Source organism: Hylobates moloch, unplaced genomic scaffold (assembly GCF_009828535.3).
Source record: "Hylobates moloch isolate HMO894 unplaced genomic scaffold, HMol_V3 SCAFFOLD_2, whole genome shotgun sequence".
Lineage (NCBI taxonomy): Eukaryota > Metazoa > Chordata > Mammalia > Primates > Hylobatidae > Hylobates > Hylobates moloch.
In genome coordinates this window covers 5,252,154-5,267,831 of record NW_026652277.1, presented here as the reverse complement: position 1 = coordinate 5,267,831, position 15,678 = coordinate 5,252,154, and the positions used below count along the sequence as shown (strand labels likewise).

The following is a 15,678-nucleotide window of genomic DNA, read 5'->3' as shown; positions in this document are numbered from 1 at the left end:
GAACAGGTATTTCTGGTAATGGGACGTGGCAGATCAGCATTTGCGGGGGCTCTGTCACCCCGTGAGATGTCCCAGCAGGAAGCGTGGCGTGTCTCCACTGAGACCTCCACGGAGCAGCTTTGGCTCCCTGAGAAGTCGAGGTGTGAGCAGTAGCGGCCTATCCTTTGCAGAGAGAAGGCTTGGGGAGGGAAGACCCTGGTGCCGCCTTCATAGGAGGTGGAAAGGAAGCCGTATGACAGGAGAATGAACCAGGTTTGGGGTCAAGGTGCTGGCCACTGGGAAAAAGAGCTGCCCCGAGTTGCAAAACTCTGGATCCCATATGTATAAACTATGCCCTGAGGAAGGAATCTCAGATGTATCTTAGAAAATGTTCTAGCTTGGGAAACAAACACAACAGGACCGTGAATCCAAGTATTTCAAGTGGGTTTAGAGGACTGGAGTTCTAAACGCTGCTTTAACTGTAACTGATCACACCCCGGAATGTGCGAAGAAAGGAAAATGGGCCAGTACCGGCGAGGACTATAGGCAAGGAAAACGAGAGTGTGCGACGTGTCAAAGCAAGACATCTGTGTACAGTAATATAATCAAGTAATAGATAGTAATAGAATCAAGCTGATGATGTATTTGGCAGGGGCGGCGGGAGGATGAGGCAACTCCCATTAGATTAGAAAGATGTTAACACTGTAACAAAAGGGGGGCTCGAGGAAGGGGAAAAGCGCAGCTCTCTTTTTAAGACGCCAAAAAGTTGTCAGACATGCTAAGAACAAAACAAACACAAACAAAAACCAGCAAAGAAAGCTCTTCGAGAAGAGTAAGGCTACTGATCTTCGGGAACCAAATCATTATTTCCACACGTGTCACGAAGAACACAGACATTAAAGCACAAAGGAGAAACTTAAATGAAAGTAGGAGGGAGAAGTCAAAGCTCAAGTAAAGAGATTTTTAACCTAGAGAGGCTGAGTTATCAAGGAAGAGAGAAGGCCAAGCCAGCTTGTTGCAGAATGTTCCGGAAGATAAGATAATGATAGACTTAAATAAATAGGGACTGATCAAGGTGATAGCGAGTTCTTGGTGAAATTGCTTCCAAGGATTTTATAGCAGTGTATTTCATAGAAATGTACAGTAACCAGATGACTGTATTAAAATTTTTAAAACTGCTGGGTGTGGTGGCTCATGCATATAATTCCAACACTTTGGGAGGCAGAGGCAGGTGGATCACTTGAGGCCAGGAGTTCGAGACCAGCCTAACCAACATGGTAAAACCCTGTCTCTATTAAAAATACGAAAATTAGCAGGGTGTGGTGGCGTGTGCCTGTAATCCCAGCTACCTGGGAGGCTGAGGCAGGAGAATCACCTGAACCTGAGAGGTTGCAGTGAGCCAAGATTGCGTCACTGCACTCCAGTCTGACTCCGTCTCAAATAAAATAAAATAAAAATATAAAACTGACTCATGCAGTTAAGTGTTTCCAAGGAACGTAATTGGTGGGAGGCAGAGCGGGCCCGAATTGCCACCTCTTCCCGGCACAGGCAGTGCTCTTCCTCCCACTCCCGGCCACCTCCTCAGGCCCCTGCCCGTGCCACGCATGGGTGAAGCTGTGAATGTGCTTCTCCACTTGGGGGTGCGGGACAACGCTGGGGCCTCGGGCTGGGCTTCTGCGCTAGAAAGCCTCACCGTCGAGTCAGGGGCTGCTGGAGCCGAGTTTTGTCTTCAATGGCTTATGAAGGAAAGATGAAGCTATCAGATAATAAGCAGACGCTATGGTGCCTTGGATAAGAGCCTGGGTTCTGGCATCAGGCAAACCTAGATTCGCATTTCCACCTCTTTGATGAACTGGTTTTTTGACCTCACTAAGCCTCAATTGCTTCATCTGCTTACTCTTATTTTAATAAGAATAAAAGGAGAGGAAGAATGAGGTCATGCATCAAAGCCCTTAGCACAGCGCCTGGCACATAGAAAGGGCAGGTGCACATCGCCTGTCCTCCTCAGGTAACTGGGGCAGCGGTGGCTTCGATATGGCTCTGCCCAGTTTGGGCACCGAGGTGTGGCTGGGCTGCAGTGGATATTTGAGTAAAGGACAAAGCTGGTGGCAGCAGACTTTACTGAGCCCTGGTGCAGGGGGTTCTTGGAAATCCAACCGCAGAGGGTGGCATGAATCCGTGGGCTGGGGTACATACAGCACAGAGTTGTTCTGTATCTAGGGAACTTGAGGACATCACATCAACGTCCCACCCTCATGAACTAGTTATGAACTAGTGACTTCTCATGAACTGGCGAAAGCCAACTTGAAGCTCCAGAACGGGGAAGAGCAACTTCCTGAAAGAAGGAAGCAGGAAGGAGAAACAGCTCCGGTGCTAGGAATGCCATGGTTGACTGAACCAGATTGTGGGAAGGAGAGGGAAGGCAAGCTACGGTGGTACAGAAAGGGCTGTGGGCATCTTATCCCAAGGGAGGAGGAAGGAGGAGACACGGCCAGCCAGGTCCAGGGCATCCCAGCCTCTGGGCCAGCAGAAACGCCAATGCTTCTTAAATGTCACCCAGTTGAGGAGAAGGGGGTGTGGGAGTAGAGCCTGTCCTAGAGAAGAACAAAAAGAGTGAAACTGGAGTCGGGGGTGAGCGGCGGAGGACATCTGGGTTCATAAGAAAGTGGGATGTAGCAGCTGGGGAAGATTTAGTGCTGGAAAAGAACAGCAAATGTGTGTCTTTTACAATTAAACCTCCACCCAAGAGCCGGGGGATCCAAGAAGAGACCTGAAACCATATCTGTGGAAAAGGCGTAGAGTTCTTCGAAGTGGGGTTTTAAAGACATCCAAGTCCAGTGGGGATGGACCCTGGGTAATGGTCAGGGGCGGGCGGGGAAAGAGGGGCCCAAGGAGCCATCGACCCCTGGTTGGGATCAGGAGCCGAACATGCCTGAGGAAGCACCTGGACCCAGGGGAGCCGGTGAGGGAGGAACACCACGTGAGTCTCGGGCCTGTATTTTGATTCCAGCTTCCTTTCCGAGGGGCAGCTCCTTCTTTTCATTCCTTGGCTTCCCAGTCTCTGAAATAGGGTTAACCATGACGGCTGCCCTGGGCGTGGCTGCAGGCATGGGAGGAAAGGCTTGTTCATGAGTGACTGGTGAGCGCGTCCACGTGAGCTGAGGGCATGTTTACCTGGAAGCACGTTCCTTCTCCTCAACCCACTCACTGCACAGTCGGAAAATCCCAGGACCAAAGAAAGGGCCGAAGGTTTCCACGGGCCACTGGCACTGAGCTCTGGGCAAATGTAGAAACTGAGCCGAGAGGAGGAGCAGGACTGGGTCTCCTGCCTGGAAGCCCTGGTTTGCCCCGCTGCACTTTCCCTGCTTTTAAGCCCTAGAGCCCAGCATCTGCTGACCAGTCCACGTGCATTGGACCCTGCGAGGCTGGGCCTCGGGTGAAGGGTGGCTCTGCCAGGGGCCCTGTGAGGTTACTCAGTCAGTGAGCCTGACCCCTCAAAGTGTTGTCTGTGACCAGCCCTGACCAATTCAAGGGTGGCAGAGAGAACACCCCTGCATTGCGGCTGGACCTCAGCCCGGCAGGTGGGGAAGGCGACGGGTACACAGACATACCCCCCGGGAGGTCAGGGCGAAGTGCTGCGGGTGCAGGAGGGCAGTCGTGGCCCGCGGGAGGGCAGAGCTGCTTTAGGGGGCTGCTTACATCTGTAAGGCCTGAGAAGGGTGTGGTAAGGGGGTCCTGGGAGGAGAGGATGCAGCGTGGGGGAGGCCCGGAGAGGGAGGCTGGGTGGGAGGGCAGCAGGGTGGTTTTGGGAGGGGGATCTTCCTGCCCTCAGTCCCCCTGGCCATTGCAGGCTTCACCTCCACCAGTGGCCTCTTGTGGGATTCAAATTCATTTCCACTATAGACACGGGGTCAGACTTGCTGGTAACCCAGGTTCCTGTCTCTGGGCTCCCCTCCAAGAAGCCTGCAAGGGCACGGCACCCCTGTGCTTTTCTCCCCCTTCCTTCTCTGGGGCAGCCATGCTCTCCTCCCAGGACGCAGCCCCACCCAGGGCACCCTGCAGCTGAGCTTGGTGCCTGGACCTGCTCTGACCTGGAGGGGACACACCTCAATCCCTGCAGATGGGCTGGCTCCCGCACAACAGGTTTCCCTTCGGAAAGAGCTCCTGAGAGGCGGGGAGCGGCCAACCCTCCCCTGGAACTACACTGAGGACCCTCCTGTCGAGGGGACTGAGCCTATGGGGTCAGCAGGAGTGGAGCGTAGGCACTGGGCTGCTGTCGGGCCAGAGGGAGGAGGCTTACTGCTCCGCTGAGTCAAAGCCAGTGCCCTTCCTGTCTCTTCCAGGCCCATGTGTCCAACGGCAGGTGCAGAGGAGAGCAAGCGCCAGAGGGAGAGCACACTGTGTGGCCAGCCCTGCCCTCCACGGACGGCCCTATGGTCCTGCATGGCGCCTGCCTCCTTTCCTCTCTGACCACAAACTCACATCTCTCTTGCTTTCCTGGCCCATGTCGGACCCCAGGGCCGTCGTCTCCTTGCTTGGCACCATGACCCCAGGGCCGTCGTCTCCTTGCTTGGCACCATGACCCCAGGGCCGTCGTCTCCTTGCTTGGCACCATCCGGATGAAGAGGCATGACACGGAGGCGTTGCTTCCTGAAAGCCTCTGAGCGGCCACCAACTTACTGGACGGGCCACTGGCCAGGCACCCGCAGCTCCTGGTGGCAGGTGGGGTCTCAAGAGGGTGGAACTCACAATGGGAGGGAAGAACGGTCCCTTGCCTTTGTAGGGTGCCTTGCAGGCTACAGGCACTTTCCCATTTTCTTCTTGCAGCAGCCCCATAGCAGGAAGAGGTAGGGATTCCTAACCTCCTCTACAGTGGATGCAACCGGAGCTCCTAAGCCGAGGGCCTTCTTGTCTCCAGCTCCCCCTGGGATGGGCCCTACTCGGGAGCCTGAGGTGGGAGGATTGTTTGATCCTGGGAGGCACAGGTTGCAGTGAGCCAAGATTGCGCCACTGCACTCCAGCTGGGGTGACAGAGCAAGACACTGCATCAAAAAAAAAAAAAAAAAAGGAAAAATAAAAATAAAAATAAATAGGAAATACTTAACAAAACAAAGATCCTTTAAAAATGGTTTATACAGTTTCTTGTACACACATACACACAAACACACACAATGGCCACATCATTCAGCCTTTTTCATCTTTTCACCCCCTTATTCTGCATATTGGTATATCTGCAATCCATATTAATATCGTAGATTTTTGTTTATACATGTATAGTCCTGTTATTAGTTGTAATACATGACACATTGCCAGATTACTTAGAATAAAGCTGTCACATTTGACCTTTTCACCAGCAATGTGGAATGATAACAATTTCTTCACATCTTCTCTAGCAGTAGGTATTTTAATTAATTCATTTTTTGCCAGCTAGATTGGGCACGAAATGACGCCTCATTATTATTTTAATTTGTACTTCCTCTTCTACCACTGAATTTTAGCATCTTTTACTGTTTGTTGGCCATTTGAATTTGCTCTCCTGTGAACTGGCTACTTATATCCTTGGCTTATTTTTCTATTGAATTGTTATTGTTGTAGTTTTAACAATTTTAGAGCTCTTTATATGTAAAATTATTTGTATATTTATCATTTCCTCCAAGATCTATCATTTTGCTTTATCTAGATACAGTGTTTTTTTGCTGCTCACACAGAAGTTTTTACCTTTTTTATAGGTAGTCAAATATACCTACCTTTTCTTTGAGAACTTCTGGGTTTCCAGGATTATTTAAATAGATTTCTCTCTCGCCTCTCACTTTGCACATCCATCTACTTGCATTTAGTTGTTCAGGTCTAAACTTCCCCAAAAGGTTTTTGTACATATGTGTTATAGCAATGAACAGGATCACAATAATCCCTGATCTTCTCCAGCGTTCAGGCTCGTGACCATCTTCACGCTTCAGAATATGGTCCTGAATCCTGAAATACATCCGCAGTCCTGAGCACCACCCTCAGAACCACAGCTTTATTACTGATTTTAGATGAAAGCTGCTGATATTTTTTCCTGACAACTGAGTTATGCCTTAAGTTCTGCCAATACTAGCTGCGAAATGAAGAGGTGCTCAGAACATGCTGCGGAGACCCATGGGAGAGGGAGAGGGGCCTCCTATCCCACGACAGCAGGGGGGAAGGGTCACCTGGAGAATTGCCATGATCCAGGACCGTCTCACGCATGCCAGACCCCACACAAACCTCTGCGCAGTGAATGGAGGGTTCTAATGTATCATTTTAAACCACTGGGATTATACTCCATGTAATTTGTTTAAAATGATGGGGAATAAAACATGTAATCCACCTTACATTTCCATCCAATGTGGTCCGAGTTGAAATGTTTCAGTTCTCTCAAGACACTTCTCCAGGAGGTGCTGGGTAATCAGGGATGGGGGATGGGGACTGATGAACAGGCTCTGGGTCTGGGACACAGAGCCAGGTGTGTCCTGCCAGGTTCCCAGGTGTGTCATTGATGGGTAAGAGCCTGGGGGAGGACTGCTTTTGCCAACCAGCCCAGCAAGTCTAGACAGATTGCGGGCACTGGATAAATAGCAACCCACACCAGCCCCAGAGCCTCTCCTCACCCGAGAATGCACAAGCACCCTCTCCAGGAGAGGGAGTGGGGATGGCCCCTGCCCTTTGCTCAGGGAACCCCCTGGCGTGACTTCAGGTTGTTGTAGCCCAAGAATCACACCATTGATTGGACGGGAATCTAGATTGGAACCGAGCTCTCCACCTTCCGAGTTCTCAACCTGTGACAGTTTCCTGTAGAATTATGAGCCTCTGTCAAGCGTGTTCCACACATGTGGACCATGTGGTGGACCCTAGGAGTGCCGTGGACAGCAAGGTCGATGCTGTCCATAGCATCAGTGAAATCAGGTGTTTCTTTACTCAGCTGAAGCCCTGAGAACTTAGAATTGCCACCCGGGTCTGCAGTGAGGATACTTCTGCTTTGGCCAGGGAGCAGCCTGGCATGGCACCCAGCAGAGAGCTGGCGCAGGCCGGGGTGCAGGAGCTGGCGGGGCTCTGCCTACTGAGTGCTTGCTCTTGCCAGGTGCTGGGCGGAGGCTTTCCTGCAGGGCTTCGACCCTCTCAAGGCTCCTATAAGGCAGGTGCTAGTACCATCTTCTTCACCAGAGAGGCATGCGGTGTTTAGGGGTGAAGCAGCTCACCCAGGCCACGCAGGTAGCAAAGTGCAGAAGCCGGGAGCTGACCCCCAGTGATCTGACCACACGCTGTTGGGAAGACGTGTGGTGTGCAGGGGAGGTGTGTGGTGTGTAGGGGAGGTGCGTGGTGTGCAGGGGAGGAAGGTGCGTGGTGTGTATGGGAGGTGCGCGGTGTGCAGGGGAGGTGCGTGGTGTGCAGGGGAGGTGCGTGGTGTGTAGGGGAAGCGCGTGGTGTGTAGGGGAGGAAGGTGCGTAGTGTGTATGGGAGGTGCGCGGTGTGCAGGGGAGGTGAGTGGTGTGCAGGGGAGGTGCGTGCTGTGTAGGGGAGGGAGGTGCGCGGTGCGCAGGGGAGGTGTGTGATGTGTAGGGGAGGTGTGTGGTGTGCAGGAGAGGTGCGCGGTGTCTAGGAGTACCCAGGAAAGGGGGCTCAGAGCCGGCTGCTTGTGAAACCAGCACAGTCGCTCATCATTTCTATTCTCATTGCTGAGGCTAATCGCGAGGGAGATGAGCTCTGTGAACCTGGTCCCCAGCGTTCTCTTCCACAGATCACACCCTCCACACAGGCCCTTCTCATTTCCCTAGGGCTGCCCTGTCCCCAGAGAAGGTCAGGGCTGTGCCAACACCGCGGAGACAGCACAGGTGCCAGGTGAGAACAGTTTCTGCAAACACAGAAGTGTGAGGAGTTTCTGCGCTGGTTGAGGCTCCAAGGCCTGTTTGACTGGTTTCTCCACTCTGAGGAGCCAAAGTGTAGTGGAAGTGCCAGAGTGTGTTTTTGCTCCTGGGGTGAGTCTGGTGTGAAAGCTAGAGTTGTCCTCGCCTGAACAGAAGGACAGCCACCCTACACCCTGCATATCTTCTCCCAACACAGACACACACACATGCATGCACATTTGCACAGACATGCAAACTTGTGCTCACATGCACACACAAACCCACACCCACACACACATGCACACACAAATAGACATACACATACACACACAAAAACACATGTGCACACAGCTAATGCACAAGGCAGTCCCATGACTGATGATAACTCTCCCTGCCTCTGGGGACCCGTCCGGCCACCTTGGAGAGGTTTTCATCCTTCCTATAGCAAGTTGCAGACGTCTTCAGTCCTCCTTAACGAAGGAGACTCCCTTTCTCCTCCAGGGTGGCAGGGAGAGTTGGCGTCTCCATGAGGGGCTCAACTGAGAGGCGTGGGAGAGGGGGAGAGCCTGCCTCCAGCACTCAATCACAAAGGTGTCATCTCCCTGCAACCCCCGCCCCCCACCTCCCTCTTCCGTGCTGATCACGACCTTCTCTTTCTCACCTGGTCCCGGGATCCTTCTCTGCAAACTTCAGCCTGTCCCTCTGCTGTTCTTCCTAGCCTCCTGCACCTCCCTTAGGCCCCTCGCACACAGCTCCATAGGCAGCCACCACATTAAGGCTAGCTGGGCCATCTTCCTTCCTCTCACTTCTCTGCTGGGTTTGCTTCTCACATGGCGCCTGGGTCGGGAGAGCTCAGCTGTGGGATGTGGAGCCAGTGGCTGAGTACCCCAGCTTTGGGCTCCTCATGGAGTGGAGGACGGATGATGCCCTTGGCCCCTGCATCACACAGGGATACACGCAGAAAGCATCTCCTGAGAATGCACCTTAGCTAGAAAGAAGGGTTTCTCCCTCCTCAAAGTCAGCTCTGCACCCAGCTGCTGTGCTAAACCAGCCAAGGCAGAGGGGCCTGACCGAGCTTGCCTAGATTTGACAACAAATGCCGTCTTGTCCCTCTTTGGGCGCCCCCATTTGGGCTGTGCCAGGCCGTCTGTGGTGCGGGTCACTCATGCATGGCTGGCTGTCCTTGGTGTCCCTAGTGCTGAACCCAGAGGAGGGGAGTGGAAACTTCACCCACGGAGGCTGAGCCAAGGCCGCTGACGGCTTGCATGCTGTGGTGGGAGGCGGAGTGCCCCTCATCCTGAGGGGAGGATGAAAAAACTATCTCAGTGCTTGTACATGCCCTGAAAAGAGAATGTGTTAGGGAGGAAATGACCCCGGATGTAGAAACACCCAGCAGGAAGTCAGGGGACTTTCCCTATGGGACACTGCCTCTCTCCATCTAGAAAATGCACATCACGAGAATAGTGACCATCGTCCTGTCTCGTGATGAGACAGCCTGAGGCTTTTTCTAAATAGGTGCTTCTGCTCCGCATGGAACTGCCTCTGTTTGGAGCTGACACTGAAAAGTCAGCTAATGCTCTGAGCCTTGGCATGTTGGACTTAACTAAACCTCGAGGCTGACGCATTTAATTTTTCAGTTCAATCAAAAGAGGTCTAGTCACAAAATTGTGAGATTCCCCTTCAAGTAGATGTTTTCCCGAGTGTTGGTTTACATCAAACATGAATCAGCTTGTTATTGACCATGACGTTTATCATAGAATAATAACACCTGCTGCTGGCTCTGTGCTTAATATTCTGATCCTACACGCTCCGATCAGATATGGTGGGTGCATCATCCTAGTTAATAGATGCGGATATTGAGACACATGTTTCCACATCACTGACAAAACTGGAACTGGGAGCTCAAGCCTCCTAATATTGTTTGCAAAGTAGTATTTAATACCCGGGGAAAATGACATGAAATAATTATTAAGCATTTGGATTTTAATCACAGGTCCCATCAACAAGATGAGAAGGAAAGGAAATTTCAAATACAGATTTAAATCTTCAGGTATTCTTTAAGGAAATAAAACAAGGAGCTGGGCTGAATCCAGCTATTAAGAGTCTCGCCCTCCCCGGGGCCCTCACCAGGCAGGATGCTTCTCTGTTCTCATCTCTTGGCCGGACCCACGTTCTCCACCCCAAACCGGTTGTCAATTTCATTGAGAAATTGGTTGCTCAATATTTATTGAGGCCTCTGTATTATTCCACCACCGAGGTGAGCTAGAAAATCTTCAAGATGTCTTTACAAAATGACTTAGACAACTGGGACACTGCTCTCTGCATCTCTCTGTCTATGCTGGGTCCCCCTGAACTCCAGTGGGGTGACCCCCTTGCTTCCTTCTCCCTGCTGACCATGACCTTCCCTTTTGCACCTGGTCCACGGAGCTCCCTCTCTGCAAACCTCAGCCTCTCCCTCTGCTGCGGTGCTTCCAAGCCCTTTGCACCTCCCTCTGGGCCCTCACACGCCGCTCAGAGAGCAGCTGCCGCACCAGGGCTGGCTGGGGCATCTTCCCTCCTCTCACTGCTCTGCCTGGTTTGCCTCTTGTGTGGTCCTGGGGGACTGAGCTGTGGGTCATGGAGTGAGCGGTTGGGCACCCCAGCCTCCGGCTTCCCTTGGAGAATGTGTGCAGCACCAAGGGGCTGGGAGGTGTTTGTCTGGCTGCACTTTAGGGAAGGAGAGGGCACTTGGTCTATTCGATGGGCTGAACAGGAGGGAGGTGGAATGTTTAAACTATCTCAGGGGAATAAAGGAGTTTGTTCCCTGTGTACGGGCAGGGGTTGGGGAGAAGAATGGGAATCTATGGAGATCAGAGGGGACTTGCTTGAGAAAGGCATCTTGGGGACTCCAAGGCAAATATCCCCTCACAACTGTAGGTCATATCAGTGGAAGGACTTGGGGATGGTCCCCCGAAAACTTAGCTGTTGCTCTAAAAGTTGCTCAAGGCAAGTGGCCCTGGGGGTTTCCTTCCAGAGAACAGATCAGATCGAGGTTCCCAGTAGGTTCCCAGATGGGTTTCTGTGCTTAGGGCTGATGCTTAGTAAAACCACAAGGAAGGCCAAATTTGATGGCAGCCACCTGTTCTGCATCCTCCTGCCCCTCTGCCTGCACCTTTGGGGTATGCTGGGCACTGAGGCCCCCCGTGTCTTGCTGCAGCAAAACTCCAACTGTAGCTATTTGATGCCCTGTGAATGGAACGCCTGCCACTGAGCTCCCAGGGTGTCTGCACAGGGAACCTTGGACTTGGCGATGGAACCGAACTCTAGGAATCCCTGAGCTAGAAGGGAGTATTCTGGGGAGACAAAAAGTCTTTCCCTCTCCCCTGAAATCACACATCACCTGTTCACTTGATAAACAATATCTCAGCACCAGCTATGGCTCTGAAGGCAGCCCTGGTCCCTTGTTTCCTTGAAGTTAAAGGCAGTGAGCCCCATCCTCTGTCTCTAGACCCTGGACTGGGAATCTCATGATACCCACAGTTGTGCCCTGGCAGAATCAACGCTACCACCCACTTCCCGTCCAAGAGCCCCAGCCTCAGGGCAAGAGCTAGACAGTAGCACTGGAGAGAGGGGTACAGAAACACCAAACACTGGGGCCTGCTGTGCCCCTGAGGGAGCCCTCTTCAAGCCACCTTCCCCTCCAGTCTCAGTCTTTGTGAAGTTGGAGAAGCTGTCTTGAACCCGTTGGCTTGGTCAGGATCTCTGAGAATCAGCTGCAGGGGAAACTATCCCCTGGGCAGAATGTTCCTGGAGGGAGGTGGTTGCTATCAAGGCCAGGAGGGGTTGGCAGGCTAGCCATCCGATACCCCGACCCCATGGCAGTTCCCACCTGGCGCCTGACAGCCCTCCCACTCCCATTCCTGCATTTCCTGTCTGCAGCTGATCTGTCCCTCCCTGGGAGGAGGCTGTCACCCCAGGGCATTTGGAGGGTGGGGAGCCTCCTCCTCCCTTTGTTCCGATTGCAGAAAAGGAGGGGGTTCCCCGGCCAAGGCAGAACTGTCTGGGACAGACGCTGCCCGGATCCCTGCGGCTGCCTGCACTCTGGACCACGAGCTCTGAGAAGCAGCAGGTTGAGGGCCGGTGGGCAGCAGCTCGGAGGCTCCGCGAGGTGCAGGGGACGCAGGCATGGCCGGTGAGCTGACTCCTGAGCAGGAGGCCGAGTACAAAAAGGCCTTCTCCACGGTCGACAAGGATGGAAACGGCACCATCAATGCCCAGGAGCTGGACGCGGCGCTGAAGGCCCTGGGCAAGAACCTCTCGGAGGCCCAGCTAAAGAAACTCATTTCCCAGTTGGACAGCGACGGCGACGGCGAAATCAGCTTCCAGGAGTTCCTGGCGGCGGTGAAGAAGGCCAGGGCCGGCCTGGAGGACCTGCAGGTCGCCTTCCGCGCCTTCGACCTGGACGGCGACGGCCACATCACCGTGGACGAGCTCAAGCAGGCCATGGCGGGGCTGGGGCAGCCGCTGCCGCAGGAGGAGCTGGACGCCATGATCCGCGAGGCCGACGTGGACCAGGACGGGCGGGTGAACTACGAGGAGTTCGCGAGGATGCTCGCCCAGGAGTGAGGCTCCCCGCCTGCGTCCCCCGGGCTGCGCCCTGAGCCTTCGGGGCCACCGCCCGCTGCTGCTTTTGTGCTGGGACTCTCCAGGGAAACCTGGTCGGTGGATGGGAGACTGCCTCCCCCCGGGAGGAAGGCTTTGCGCTCCGGGGCCTGGATGCGGCGCCCTCGGGCCGCCTGCGAGCCCCTCTCTGCCTCCAGACCTTGGGCAGAAGGCGGCCTCCTTGGGCCTGGTTCCCCTTTGCCCTGCAGTGGAATGGGGCTCCCCAGCTCGGGGCTGCCCTGAGGGTCCCTCAGCCCTGCATTGATCTAAATAAAGGACTGCCGAGTCCCATGTGTGCTTGGTGTTTGTGGGGCGGCGGCCTCTGAGGGCCCCCACCTGCTTCCAGGGTTCCTTTCAGCCCACCCCTCTCCCAGCCCACCGCTCTCACCTGCGGTGGGAGAACTGCCTGGAGCAGGCCCCAGGGGCACCTCCTGCCTCCCCTGACGCGGAGCCGAGGGCAGGTGGGCAGAGGATGTGTGAGGATGGTGCTGGGCGGGGTCTCTGGCTCCAGGTTCTGCCTGAGCTGCTGGTGAGGACCTGGGCACGTGTCCTGCACAAACAGGAGCCCGTGCCTCGCACGGGCGGACGGAGCCCAGCTGCCAGCCTCTGCACGCAGCCTGCCTCTCTTCGGCTGCAAATAATATAGTGTATGTCTGTGTGTGCATCTGTGTGTGCATGTTCGTGTGTCTGTATGTGTCTCTGCATGTGTGCATCTGTAAGTCTCTGTATGTTTTTGTGTCTGTGTGTCCTTGTGTGCATCTGCATGTGTATGTGTGTATCTGTGTGGGTGTCTGAGTGTGTCTCTGTGTCTGTGTGTGGCTTTGTGTGTGTATCTGTGTGTGTGTCTCTGTCTGCGTGTGTTTATCTGTGTGTGTCTGTGTCTGCGTGTGTCTGTGTCTATGTTTGTGTGTGTCTGTGTGCCTATCTGTGTATCTATCTGTGTGTCTGTGTATGTCTGTGTGTCTGTGTGTCTGTGTATGTCTGTGTGTCTGTGTCTGTGTATGTGTTTATGTCTGTGCATATGTGTATGTGTATGTGTGTGTCTATGTGGCTCTGTGTGTGTATCTGTGTGTCAAGGTATGTCTGTGTGTTCCTGTGTGTGCCTGTGTATGTATCTGTGTGTATCTGTGTCTGTATGTCTGTGTCTGTGTGTGTGTGTCTAGGTATGTCTTTGTCTGTGTGTCTGTGTATCTATCCGTGTGTCTGTGTGTGTCTGTCTGTGTCTGTGTATCTGTGTGTCCGTGTGTGTCTGTGGGTCTGCGTGTCTGTGTCCGTGTGTGTCGGTATGTGTCTGTGTGTCTTTGTGTGTGTCTGTGTGTGTGTCACTGTCTGTGTGTGTCTGTCTGTATCCGTGAGTCTGTGTCTGTCTGTGTGTGCATCTGTCTATGTGTCTCTGTGTCTGTGTGTCTCTGTGTCTGTGTGTCTTTGTGTCTATGTGTCTGTGAGTCTGTGTCTGTGTGTGCATCTGTGCGTCTGTGTGTGTGTGTGTGTGTGCGTGCGTCTGTGTGGTTAGGGTTGGGGGAGGTGGGGAAAGGGCAGAGCAAGGGGGAGAAGGACGGGGCTGAGCAGGAGGGCCCTCCACCCTGACAGGGCACAGCCCTGTATGGACTTGGGTTGTGTTGGTGCCGTGAGGTTTAGAAACGAGACCCAGGCTCTCTCATCACAGCCGGGCGTTCCCAGGGCTCCCTTTGTCTTGGGTCTCAGATGGTCGCACCCAGGCGCCTCGCTTGGCAGATGTGGAAACTGAAGCTCCAGGTGGGTACAGGAGCAGCCAAGGCCAACTTATGGTAGCATCGGGTGAAATCGGGCTTCGGGGAGGTGGCGGCCCTGGCCTTGGAGTCAGGATTCGTTACTTTCCCACTGCTGTGCTCTTGGGCACACCTGCGGGGGGGGGGGGGCGCACCTGCGGGGGAGGCACACCTGGGGGGGCGCACACCTGTTGAGGAGCGAGGTGGGCCTGTCCACTTTATCTCGGCTTCAGCACAAAGCCCGGGGAGCCAGGGGTGGCCCGGGGCACTGAGGCGGGGCCTGGGCGTTTTCAGGAGTCACCATGATCTCTTGCGGTCACTCATTGCGACCTGTTCCTTCTCGCCCGGAGCTCAGAGCCTGGCCAGTGCCCCCCAGGCCCTTCCAGCCTCAGGACTGGGGCCAGACCTTCCCTCCTCTGCCTGGCCTGTGGGCAGGGCGCACCTGGGGCTAGGGAGAGGAGAGGTGGACACCCCAGTCTCCTCCCTCAGGGCTCTGAACAGGAAGGGCTGCAGAGGGGGTCGAAGAGAGAAGATGAGGAGGTGAGAGGGGAACAGAGCAGAGGCAGCCTCAGACCTGCCTGGCCGCCTGACCGAGCAGGAGGCCCTTGGCAAAGTCTATGCCCATCCCGGCTCTGCCCGGAGGTCCTCCAGGAAAGCCCCATCCTCTCAGGGATGCGGGTCCCAGAGGTCTCATTTCTGAAGTGATGATTCCTCAGTGCCAACCTGGTCAAGAAGAGGTTTTCCAGGGTCTGTGTAGGAAAATAAAATAAAATAACAAAAGAAAAATAAAGGCTTTGCGTTCACTATTTAAATTCTGAGGATATGCTGCATTTTCACCACTGAGTTCCTTTCTCTTAGGAAGCTACTGGAATCACAGGAGATTTTTTTTTTTTTTTTGGTGTTTCTTTTCCTTCGTGTTCTCACTCTGCAAAATGGGGAGTCTCACCATTACACAAATTTCTTTGGAAATGCTCCTGGTCCGGGAGAGTCCCAAAGTCTGAGGACAGCAGCTGAAATCTGTAGAGGGCAAAATCGATTTTCTTTTCTTTTAAAAAATACCTGATTTTGAAGACACATGCAGCTCATACATGGGGAAAATAAACTTCTAATTCAGGACTGACGCGTGCTCTGGAGCACGCGGGAGGGGTTTGGGGAAGGCATCAGAGGGGCCTCAGCTGGTTCTGAAGGTGTCATTTCTTTAGCTGATGATGTTGACGGTTATGTGGGTGTTCTCTATGTTAGTCTCTATATTTTTATGTGTCTGAAATGTTTCATATTAAAAATAACATGGGCGCATCACGGAAGGTTAGAAATCGCAGAGAGGAGCACACGGGGAACTCGACCCTCCCGCGTGAGGCCACGCCTCCAGAGACCCACAGCCCGAAGCTCCACCCTCCCGCATGAGGCCACGCCTCCAGAGACCCACAGCCCGAAGCTCCACCCTGCCG

At 53.9% G+C, this 15,678-nt stretch overlaps 1 protein-coding gene across 1 annotated transcript; it reads left to right on the top strand.

The window, feature by feature from the left end:
* Nucleotides 1-12,005: 12,005 nt before the first annotated feature.
* CALML5 (calmodulin like 5) lies at nt 12,006-12,446 on the top strand. The gene has a single exon (XM_032163215.2). It carries the CDS (start codon nt 12,006-12,008, stop codon nt 12,444-12,446), a length of 441 nt encoding a protein of 146 aa, XP_032019106.1.
* The last annotated feature ends 3,232 nt before the right edge of the window (nt 12,447-15,678 follow it).